Below are 11,938 nucleotides of genomic sequence, written 5' to 3' on the forward strand. Positions count from 1 at the left end.
AGGAAGCGAAAGAGAGTACTTTGGTGGTGGTGATGGTGCTGGTAGTGGTGGTGGTGGGGTGCTGGCTGCAAATGGTGGTGGGGACAGAGGGTGGGAGGTGGAGCATGGGTGGATTGGTGAAATCAGAAAAATACCCCTAATGAGAAAAGGCTGGATATGCCGTCAGCACGTCCATTTTTGTTTAGGTACCACATGTGTAATTTACCCAAATATTTTTATTTTTTAACACACAAATTAAGCCAAGATGTCATGGTTGAAAAATAGAATCATTTCCAGCAAAGCTCAGAGCTCGTAATCAACGGGGAGAGTTTTCTTTCCCGGCAAGTGGAAGCGTCAATAGGAAAGGGATTTGTGCCTTTCATTGGGGATGGGATGATCATTTCAACTCATCCTTAGTCTAGTTGCAAGTTCCACACTCTCAAATAGAGTCCTTTTTTTCTTTCTTTTCTTTTCTTTTTTATTTTTATTTTTTAATTTTTTATTTTTATTTGTATGAATCAAAGAGGAAATACAACGTTCCTTGGTCATGCAACTCTAGCACCAGCGCGGAGGCCAATGAAGGGATGCATATGGGCATCAACAAGACTGGGTTTTCGGGATTTCATAGGAATGTAGGCGTAGTTTCACTGACCTCTTTGTCTGGGCACAGGGGCCGCAAGACCGAGGAGCATTCTTTTCCCATTAATTAAAACTAAATCAATTAACACCCATAATCTCATTATTGATAGTGAAGCTTAGGGCTCGTTTGATAACTTTTTTTGTATTTTATGTTTCAAGAAATGGCAAAAATGGAAATTGTCGTTTCTGAAAACAGAAATGAAAATTGCCGTTTGTGAAAACAGAAACAGAAAAGAAGGTGTTTGATAATCTATTCCGTTTCAGTGAAGCAGATTTAGCTAATGGGGGTTTAAATGGCAATCTCCGACCCAACGGAACCACCTCCAACACTACAACTACTACAGCCAAATCATGGACTAGCCAGAGGAATTACAACCTCCACCACCTCTACCACCTCAAACCTAGACACAAGAGCCCTTCTCTCTCCCTTCCATGTCCGAAATTGTGGTTTTCAGAGGCGATGACGACGAAGAAGAAGACGAAGACAAACACAACGACACCCCAAGCCCTAGCTCCTCCGACGCCGAAGGCACCCATCACCTCTCCACCGCTGCTTCCGCCTCGTCTGCTGCTCTTGGTACAGTCCCCCCTGGCATACACTAGCGTGCACCGGTCTACATCAACCCTGAACCCCATATCTCCTCTCAATTCTATGCCTTTAACCGTGATTCCCATGCTCTGATGGTCCAATGCATTCTAGACCATCGCCTTGCTACGCCCGAAGAGATACGCCGCTCTACCCTTCAGCCTGTCCTCAGTAGGTGGCGCTCCGTTTGGAAGGGCCAGAACGAGGACACCGCTTACCTCATGGCTTGGAAGCGCATCCAAGATAAGCTCAATGCTCACATCGACGCTCACAGTAATGAGGTATTGTATTTCAAGAACAATTCTCAGCAATATGTGTCTCTCATAGGCTTCTCCCATAAATCCAACAAGGGCGGTAGCGAAGGCGACGGAAGTGTCGCAGGTGGTGGTGGTGGCGAGGATGAGTTCATTTTGTGATGAGTTCTCCCGAACACGAGATCAGCTCAACTTGTTTCGTTGATGGTAGTCGTTTCTAGAAACGCAGAAACAAGTTCAACTTGTTTCGTTTGGGGCGTTTCTAGAACTATAAATAGGTAGAAATTTCAATTTATATTTCTGAAAACAAGTGAAATGAAACATTTTTGTCAAACGCTTTTTGTTCCATTTCTGTCATTCTTGGACACAAAAACGACAGAAACGCGTTTCTTGAAACGTTATCAAACGGGCTCTTAGTTTTCCCTTCGACATGACCTGTCAAACTATATGTAACACACTCTTATCAGGTCATAAGTGGAAAGTTATATGAGCTCCAGAACCATAGATTCATAAAAGGATTATTACCCTGTAAGTAGAATGAAGTACCTTCATCAGTACATGGTATCCAAAAAAACCCTTTTTTATGCCAACCAGACAAGTAAAAAACAAAAAGAAACCATAATCTTTCTCCTGATTCTCCAATATATTGCTTCCCAAAATTAGCAGAAACCCACCCACAATACTGGAATTTGAGATCTTGGAATGATGCTAACCCCATTGACCCGCATTTTCCATTGAAGCTATTTCTTATGAAAGTGGTAAGGATTCGTTTTAGTCGTGGTGGCTTGCTTCTTGCTCACGAAGTCAGTAGTCAATTTCAAATGACTTGAGACATTGTGGTGGAAAAGCAGAGACCCCACCACGAAAGAAAACACTTTTCCAGTCTGTGTTCATACATAACTTTGAATTTCTGTTTTTTTGATTTGACAGTTTGATTATTATAATGGTTTTAAGTTTTTTTGGGTAAAAGTTTTAAGTTTTTCTTTACTTAAGGTGGAAAGAGAATTTCTTCATCAATGGTGATGCCGCTTCTGATTATTATATAAGGTCGAAACTACCCTTTCTCAGTTCAATCGGAAGATCATATTACATTGAAACTAAATCATTTATCTTTATATTTTTTTTTTTCTTTTCATTTGTGTTTCCTTAGCTGTACTCAATTATCTCTTTTTCTACTTGTAAGTGGAGGACTTGGAAATAAGAAGTCACCCATGGAGTTTTCATGGAGAAAATCTTCACCTTTTAAAATTGGGATGGGCCCATGTAGTGTTTGTTAACCTCTATATAAATTTGCTGAAAGAGAGTCATGGCCAACACATTCATGGGAAGAAGGGAGAAGGCACGAAGCATGGCTACTACCAATCCCTTTCTCTCTCTTGGAGTTCTCTTTTCCACTCTTCTAATTCTGTCTCTCCTGTTCTGTTCTGAGAATGCTAGTGCCTATGAAGGAGGAGTTAGAGGAGAGACTATGGAAAGTGATCCTCATCAACAACATAGTCATGTGATCAAGATCAGTGATCTCCTTCCTGCACCAGTTTGCTCTACTTCTACCTCTACTTCCACTCATGAAGGTAACTCAAACACAACCTAAGCAACCATCATTCCCTTAGAATCTGAGAAAATTTTATGGTATTGAGTTCATTGTGGTTTTGTAATATTGGAAGTAGTTCTCCCTCTTTTTTTGTTTAAAAGGTAGTATTGAAAGTTCCACCTTGGATTCTATGAATTTGCACCTGCTTTATGAATTGGATTCTGTATTGAAAGTTCCACCTTGGATTCTATGAAGTTGCACCTGCTTTATGAATTGGGTTCTGTACTATAGTTGACTTTTTATGTGATAAGCTAGAGAGAGGGTTTCCTACCCGAGCAGTCTTGGGAAAATCTCTTACCTTCCACCAATCACAGTGCAGGAAATGGTTTCGAATAGTAGGAAGCCTAATGGTTAGGGAGAAGAGACAGTTAGCAAAGGGCCCATATGGGTAGAATGTGAAAGGATGTGAGAAAGTATCCGCACACTGGACTTGGGGATGACAAAGTTTTCACTCTCATGAATGAAAGAGGCCTCTTGTAGTTTTTAACACTTACAACTAGGGTTGGGCAAAGAATTTGTTGCTTCAAAGGTGTCAACCTTTTCATTTCTTATTTCTCATGCATGTATGTAGCTTGTTTTTTTTAGCCTAGAAACAGTTCCCCATACGTGAAGAGATAATTCTTCATGTACAATTTCGTGATAACACGTATCTCTTTTTTCCTTTCTGAATGCCTTTCTAAACACTCTTAATAGAAGCATAGAAGGTCATTTATGAAAACAAAAGGAAATGTATCACCACGATACCATAAGGCCCATGGATTTGCTAATCTTCCGATGCAAAGTCTGCAAAAAGTACAGAATGCCCAACTTCGATGATGTTTTGGTAAATGGGCTGGGCCTCAGGAATTTTTGGGCCCAGTGGTTGGCAGTCCAAAATTTGATCCTCTACAGTCTATCTAATCAATTAAAGGTGCAAGGCAACCTATTGTTTCTCAAATGTTGCTAATATTGAGAACTTAGTTCTTTCTTCCTTCATTTCAGGTAACAATAATGCCCAGACAATGCTGAAAGTAGTTCACAAGCATGGCCCATGTTCCAAACATAGCTCCAAACAGAAGGCAAAACTTCCTACTCCTACTCAGATCCTCCTCGAAGACCAATCGCGAGTCGAGATGATCCAATCTCGATTCGCCAATCAGGTACATGGCTCGAAGGCTACAACCCCGACACATTCGGGACGCTCATTGGGCACCGGCAACTACATTGTGACAGTGGGGATTGGGTCTCCGAAAAGAGATTTCTCACTCATATTTGATACCGGCAGTGACCTAACTTGGATTCAATGTGAACCATGTGTAGCTCATTGCTATAAACAACAAGAACCAATATTCAACCCTAGTAAGTCATCTTCTTATTCAAACATCACTTGTAACGCCAAGGAGTGTTCTTCACTCAAATCTGCCACTGGCAATTCCCCTGGTTGCACCTCTTCTACTTGCGTATATGGCATTCAATATGGTGATCAATCATACTCTGTTGGGTACTTTGGACGTGAAACCTTAACACTCACATCCTCTGATGTGTTCAATAAATTCATGTTTGGATGTGGCCAAAGGAATGATGGGCTGTTTGGTTACACGGCCGGGCTTCTTGGGCTGGGCCGGAACAAGATATCCTTGATATCCCAAACATACCAAAAATATGGTGGGCTTTTCTCTTATTGTCTTCCATCCACATCTAGCTCAACTGGGTACCTAGCATTTGGATATCAAGGGAAGATTTCCTCTAATGTAAAATTCACACCTTTGTTAGTGAACACTGCTGATCCCTCATTCTACTTCCTAGACTTAATAGCAATTAGTGTTGGGGGAAAGAAATTGCCCATCTCTGCATCAGTATTTGCAACTTCAGGCACCATTATAGATTCCGGCACCGTCATAACCCGCTTGCCTCCAACTGCTTATTCCACCCTCCGTTCATCCTTCCGGAAATTAATGTCGAGCTACCCCATGGTCAGTCCTATTTCAATACTCGATACATGCTACAATTTTACGGGGTATAAAACGGTGAAAATACCAAAAATAGCCTTGTATTTCCGGGGAGGAATTCCGATGGACATCGACAGCTCTGGAGTATTTTTTGTTAGGAATATAGCCCAAGTCTGCTTGGCTTTTGCTGGAAATAGTGATGCTGGGGATATAGCCATACTTGGGAATAAACAACAACAAAGGCTGGATGTGATCTATGATGTAGCCAAAAAAAGGATTGGATTTGGCCTAGGAGGTTGTAGCTGAACTTTTATAGCTACAAGTGGAACAGATTGTAAAATTCTATCAATCCAAAGTAGGAGAGAGTTTTTATAAATAGCATGGAGAGATATAAATGTTGCCTTCTTTTGTCCTGTTTATTTAGTCAATCCAAACTATAAGAGATTTCATAATAAAGTGTGTAGAAGTAGATGTTAACCTCTTTTGTTATTTTACACCCTTTCTCTTTTTTGTTTTGTAATTTATATATATAAGCAAGGGTGTAGAAACATAACCTTGAAAAAATGCAGAAAAAGTGGGAAAACAAGAACAAACAGTGACATGATGAACTTGGATTTACGTGGATGGATTAGATCGTTTATGTCGACAGTGAAATAAGATTCTGCTTCACTATCAGTGAAGAATAGGGTTACAACACTCATCTTCATACCTCTCTCAGATTACTTACAGAGAAAGAGTCATTGTTGCAAATATAGTAGGACCACTGCTATTAGGAAAAATCAAAAGCACTTCTTAGATGAAGCTGTGACAGAATACAAGACAACATACCCCAACACATGGGGGCAATTTTACTCAAGCCATAGTGAATGAGGAATTCCTTCACTGATGGGCATAATTTCAACAACGTCGATGACAAGTTGATCGACTTAAAATCAGCAGCGGTAAAACCTTAACTGATTTCAAAAGTCCATAAAAATATGAACACAAGTTTATCACAAAAATTTCAATAAATCCATTTGATAAACTAAATAATGCAACATAATTTGATATTCCATGTCGTGAAATTTCTTATTTGCAAATAACCTATCACATTGCCATTTGCATCAAATTTTTTATCATTGGGATAGCTTAGGCCATGTGATCTTACACATGGTCCATTTAAAGAGATTGCCAAGAAAAAAATTAATATAATTATACATGTCTCGAACTACCATAAGATCCAGTCTAGTCTTGGTCACAACCGCGTTACTCAACCAAAATAATCCCAATAAAATATTTAATTTTCTAAACATAGATTTCATATAATCCTCCTAGCAATGACAGAGAAATTATGTGTCAGAATATTGAGAAAGCAAACTTAAGTGTCGCCTTCATGTAAGAGAACTTTCAATCTATCACTTACATGGAATTATCATAGACCTGTAATAGAAATTGTTAGAAAATTGATGGGCTGAGTCGTGTCACTTGACATTATCCTTAAGACCGTAGATGCCCCTATGGTACAACCGAGAATATTGCAAATCGGCCTCCAAGATAAAATAGCTCAATGGTTCCCCCAGTAATCGTGCACTCGACTACTAGGCCCCTTTGAATGCTATAGGATTGTGCTCAAACTAGAAAACAAAATACTCACAAAATGAACATGTAAAATTCAACAAAACCCAAGAATAGAAAAATTAAGAACACGCATCTAAATGACTCAAAGGACTTGTTCCGTGTCTTGCAAATGCTAAATCTCCACTCGATTATAAGATATTTGAGAGAAAGAATTAAGGAATTTACGAAGATGAATTAAGAAGATACTTTATCATAAGGAGACTTTATAGCTAAAGCTGAGACTATATAAATCTTTAGCAACTGAAGAGATAATGAGCCTTAAAAAAGAGACTAAAATATCTCCAAAACTGAATTGATAAGTAAACGATGAGGTATAAAACATGTGAAAATTATTTTATACTCAAGCAACTATTAAAAGCTATTATGAATCTTCATTTGTTTAAATATTTGTTTTAAAACCAACATTTTTTTAGTAAAAAGATTGAGTGGTAATTATTCAAATCATATATGATAATACATTTATTGGCAAGCTCAAGCACTATAACATCACTAATCTGGAAAACAATTGAAGAAACATAAGGAATCGGTGAGGTTGAATCGTACCAAATGGTCACTCTCCTTAAGATTGTATACGACATCTATGGTACAAATTGGGTTCTTACGAATCAATCTCAATGATAAAACAATCATTTCTTAAGGTTACACCGTAGTTTTGCAGTCACTTATTGGGTTACTTAGGAACACCAAAAGTTGCACTCAATTTGACATTAGAAACCAATGTGAAGGTCTCATCAGTGGGGAGGAGCCCAATGTGTAGAGAAAAGAAAGATGTGGAAATGATACCACCCAGAATTGTATTCAAGAGACATACTAAAACACAACGTTCTTTTCCCACTAAACATGATTTATTGATCATTCAAACATGTGTTCCTCAATCTATCAGATCCCATGTTTGAAGAAATTCAGAAACTGAGTCCTATTAGAATCATCTTCTATCTTACCAAAAGAAAAAAAAAAAAAAAATAGAATCACCTTCTATCTTTGATTCGCTTATAGCATCTTTGGTGTATATTATTATTATTTATTTATTTATTATTATTTTTTTTTGTGTTTCCTTAGGTGGAATCAATTATCTCTGGTCACTAAAAAAATTATATCTATTTCTATTTTTAAGTGGATGACTCTAAGTGGGAGTATTAATTAGAAGTAAGAATATACCCACCAATCCAATTTTGGTGGAATTTCTGAGAAAAAAATCTTCACCTTTTAAAATTATATCCATGTAGTGAGAAGAGATTCATCACAAAGACAAAAAACCTTTTCATTTTGGAGACATACCTAACATTTGATTTAAGAGTGCTATTATTAAAATGGATTAATTTTTTCTAAAATCTCTTCACCAATGGCGATGTGACACTATGATTCGCCAGTGACACTAAGATTAGATTATAAGTTTATCATTAACTTCCACCCATTATTGTGCGAGATCAATATATTTCCCCAATCAAATCGAAGGATTAAATCTTATGGTTAAAGAGATTCTTTCTTCACCGCATCAAATGTAAAAGAAAAACTTGGTCCTACTAGAATAGTCTTTTAACTTTGATTGGCATAGTTTTTAGGTATTTTTTTTATATTTTCATTTGTGTTTTCTTACGTGGAATCAATTTGCAGTGTGTCTTAACCTGTGTATAAATTTGCAGAGAGAGTCATGGCCAAGACATTAGGAATAAGGGAGAAGCCAAGAATCATGGCCACTAACAATTTCTTAATCTCTCTTGGAGTTCTCTTTTCTTCTCTTTTAATTCTGTGCCTCCTCTTCTGCTCTGAGAATGCCTCTGCCTATGAAGAAGTAAGAAGAGAGGCTATAGAGAGTCATCACCAACAACATAGTCATGTGATCAAAATCAGTGATCTCCTCCCTGGACCAGTTTGTTCCACCTCCACTTCCAATCCCAAAGGTAAGTTGGTTTGGTTAGATTGAAGCATTTTCGGTTTAATATTGAATCAAACCAAAACCAAATTGTTAAGCTGAATTCGATTTCAGTTCAATTAGGCGTGAATTTTATTTTATTTTTAATTTTTAATTTTTTTCAGGCCTCAATGCTAAGACTTTGTTGAAAGTAGTTCACAAGCATGGCCCATGTTCAAAATATGGCTCAAAGCAGAAGGCAAAGCTTCCAACTCCTACTCAGATTCTCCTCGAAGACCAATCGCGAGTCAAGATGATCCAATCTCGACTCGCGAATAGTTCGAAACAAGATCAGGTAGGAGGCTCAGAGGCTACAATCCCAGCACATTCCGGGCATTCATTGGGCACCGGCAACTACATTGTAACCGTGGGGATTGGGTCTCCCAAAAGAGAATTCTCCCTCATCTTCGACACCGGTAGGGACCTAACTTGGATTCAATGTGAACCTTGTGTGGGTTCTTGCTATAAACAACAAGAACCAATATTTGATCCTAGTAAGTCATCTTCTTATTCCAACATCACTTGTAATGCCAATGAGTGTTCCTCACTCAAATCTTCTGGCATTGCCACTGGCTGCACCTCTCCCTCGACTTGCGTATATGGCATTCTATATGGTGATCAATCATACTCTGTTGGGTACTTTGGACGTGAAACCTTAACACTCACATCCTCTGATGTGTTCTATAAATTCGTGTTTGGATGTGGGGAAATGAATTGGGGGCTTTTTGGCTACGCGGCCGGGGTACTTGGGTGGGCCGGAGCAAGATATCCATGATATCCCAAACATACGAAAAATATGGTGGGCTTTTCTCTTATTGTCTTCCATCCACATCTAGCTCAACCGGGTACCTAGCATTTGGACATCAAAGTAGTAGTATATCCTCTGATGAAGTCAAATTCACACCTTTGTTAGTGAACTCTGATTATCCTTCATTCTACTTCCTAGACTTAATAGCAATAAGTGTTGAGGGAGATGAGTTACCCATATCTGCATCAGTATTTGCAACTTCAGGAACCATTATAGACTCCGGCACCGTCATAACTTGGTTGCCTTCAACGGCATACTCGATCCTCAGTTCATCCTTCCGGGAATTCATGTCGAGCTACAGCTACCCTGAGGCTGATGCTGTTTCAATATTGGATACATGCTATGATTTCACAAAGAATGATACAATAACATTACCAAATATAGCTTTGAATTTCCGTGGAGGGATTGCTGTGGACATCGACCCCTCCGGAATACTGTTTTATGTTGGCAATGGAGCACAATTCTGCCTGGCTTTTACTGCAAATACTGATGATGAGGATTTAGCCGTACTTGGGAATACACAACAACAAAAGCTGAATGTGATCTATGATGTTGCCAAAGGAAGGCTTGGATTTGGCCCAGGAGGTTGTAGCTGAAGTTATATATATAGCTACAAATGGAAAAGAAGCTTTGTAATAAGGTATAATAAAGCATGTAGATGTACATGTTTGATTCTTTTGTTCTGTGTAAACTCTGTTGTTCTTATGTTTAGCATAGATTCTTAGGTGTTTCAGTTCACTGTGGGCGAAGAAAAACTTTCTCCAATAAGCTATGGACCAAAAGTTATTGATTAATGATATGATGCGAATATAGTCATGGTTCGAAGAATCGGAATCAGATCAAGGAAATTGTCAGGTCTGAATTGGAATAGGCGGCACTCGGTCCCAATTCAAGCCAATGATGTCACAGATCTCCTATTGTCCTCCATCCACATCTAGCTAAACCAGATACCTGGCATTTAGATACCATAGAGACATGAATTGCCAATTCCAGCATGAGTTGTTCCTGCAACCCATTGTAGACATACTCCAGCACTGTCATTGCTCACCTGCCATCATCAGCTTATTCTTCCCACCTTCATCTGTCCAACAATTGATGTCAAAACTACCTCTTTAACTGATCCTGTTTCGGTAAGTGATACATGTTACAACCTTCTAGGACAAGACATGATAAGCATACAACCAAACATTGATGTGTCAGGAGTCATTTTGTGTTTACAGGAGCTTAGAATGGAAAAAGTCCCATTGTTTCAGGGAAGGAAATCCAATTGCGGATTTTTTGGCTAAGCTAGCGGCGAGATCTGCCACGTATCTATCTAACATGTGCTTCCTGACCTCAGTCCAGAGGGACTTAGATGTTGACTTACTTAGCAGACTAAGATTCAGATTTATGTAATTATCTTAACTGGGTCCTATTTCCCCTTTTTCACTTTTTTCGAGCTTGCTTATCCTGCTGATGGCAATGCCGAAGGTGGGAGGAGCTAGCCTCGGTGTTTGCTTGGCTTTGCCTGAAATAGTGATGTAGGAGACGTAGTCATAATTTGGTAATAGATGATAAAAAACAAATACGGAACGATTCATGAAGATTGATAAGCATGCACGACAAACACTACAAAATACACGTTTTAGGCATACCTGAATCCATGGTTGAAGAATAAGAACTCCTCTACGTTTTCTTGTATGCTCCTTGTACAATACGATCAATGTTGGTCTGGTCTACCCTCTTTCCCTTTTGCTTTTGATTGATAGCTTCACTTAATGGGTCAGTGATAACTATATATAGGGGTGAGGGTAGGGACCAACCCTGTAATAAAATTAGGGTTTCCTCCCCATTAAAGAAACAATACCTTAGGTCCACACATAGTAATAAACATTTCATACCATTAAGATGTGCTAATAGAATCCAATATCTCCATAGAGATCACTTACCAATAATATTGGATTCTTTCTACTTACTCCATCTTTAGTCAACACCACTAAATCGGTTTTAGAAACAAATCTTTGACTATGCTAGCCCACCTAATAGGAAATCTTACAATCTCCCACTTGGGCAGCATATGTCACAAGTTTTAGATTTTAAAATTTATTTAAAACGACTCTCCGATTTAGATAAACTGAATGTGGCCACAACAAAACAGTGTCGAATGGAGTGCACCTTAAACCAAATGCCTTGGTCCGAATGAGAATTACAAACACCCAACCGTATTGATCATCACATCTAAAGCGATATGAGACCACACACGTCAAAGTACTCATAACATCACTGACTTGAGCTGAACAGTATGAAAGTGTGGTATGGAAATAACATGCAATAGTGATCATCATGTCTATTTTCAAATTGGTCCTAGCTCAAAAACCAAATGAGCCCTATGAGACAGATACCGAAGGTCTCATTAACTACAAGCATCTCCTAAACGCTCAAGCTTCAATCAAAGAAGCTCATTAGGATTGGGTCCGGATGTCCCACAACACTAGCACTAGACCTCAATCAAATGAGGCTTTGCTAGCGACTGGATGTGTGTGTATTAACTGAAACCTTAGATACCGAATGAGGTAAATACACCACATATAACCTCAATTTTCTGTAGGAGGCAAATAAATAAGTGTATACATATAAACAAATGG

At 38.7% G+C, this 11,938-nt stretch overlaps 1 protein-coding gene and 1 pseudogene across 1 annotated transcript; both read left to right on the forward strand.

Annotated features, from left to right (window-relative positions):
- Positions 1-2,749: 2,749 nt before the first annotated feature.
- Positions 2,750-5,471, forward strand: LOC122078914 (aspartyl protease family protein At5g10770-like). The gene is made up of 2 exons (XM_042645115.1): positions 2,750-3,029; positions 4,031-5,471. Exons 1-2 carry the CDS (start codon positions 2,765-2,767, stop codon positions 5,281-5,283), a joined length of 1,518 nt encoding a protein of 505 aa, XP_042501049.1. The 5' UTR covers positions 2,750-2,764; the 3' UTR covers positions 5,284-5,471.
- A 2,803-nt stretch (positions 5,472-8,274) lies between these two features.
- On the forward strand, positions 8,275-10,108 carry LOC122078285 (annotated as a pseudogene).
- Positions 10,109-11,938: the final 1,830 nt, after the last annotated feature.

This window comes from Macadamia integrifolia, chromosome 5, assembly GCF_013358625.1.
Source record: "Macadamia integrifolia cultivar HAES 741 chromosome 5, SCU_Mint_v3, whole genome shotgun sequence".
Taxonomy (NCBI): Eukaryota; Viridiplantae; Streptophyta; class Magnoliopsida; order Proteales; family Proteaceae; genus Macadamia; species Macadamia integrifolia.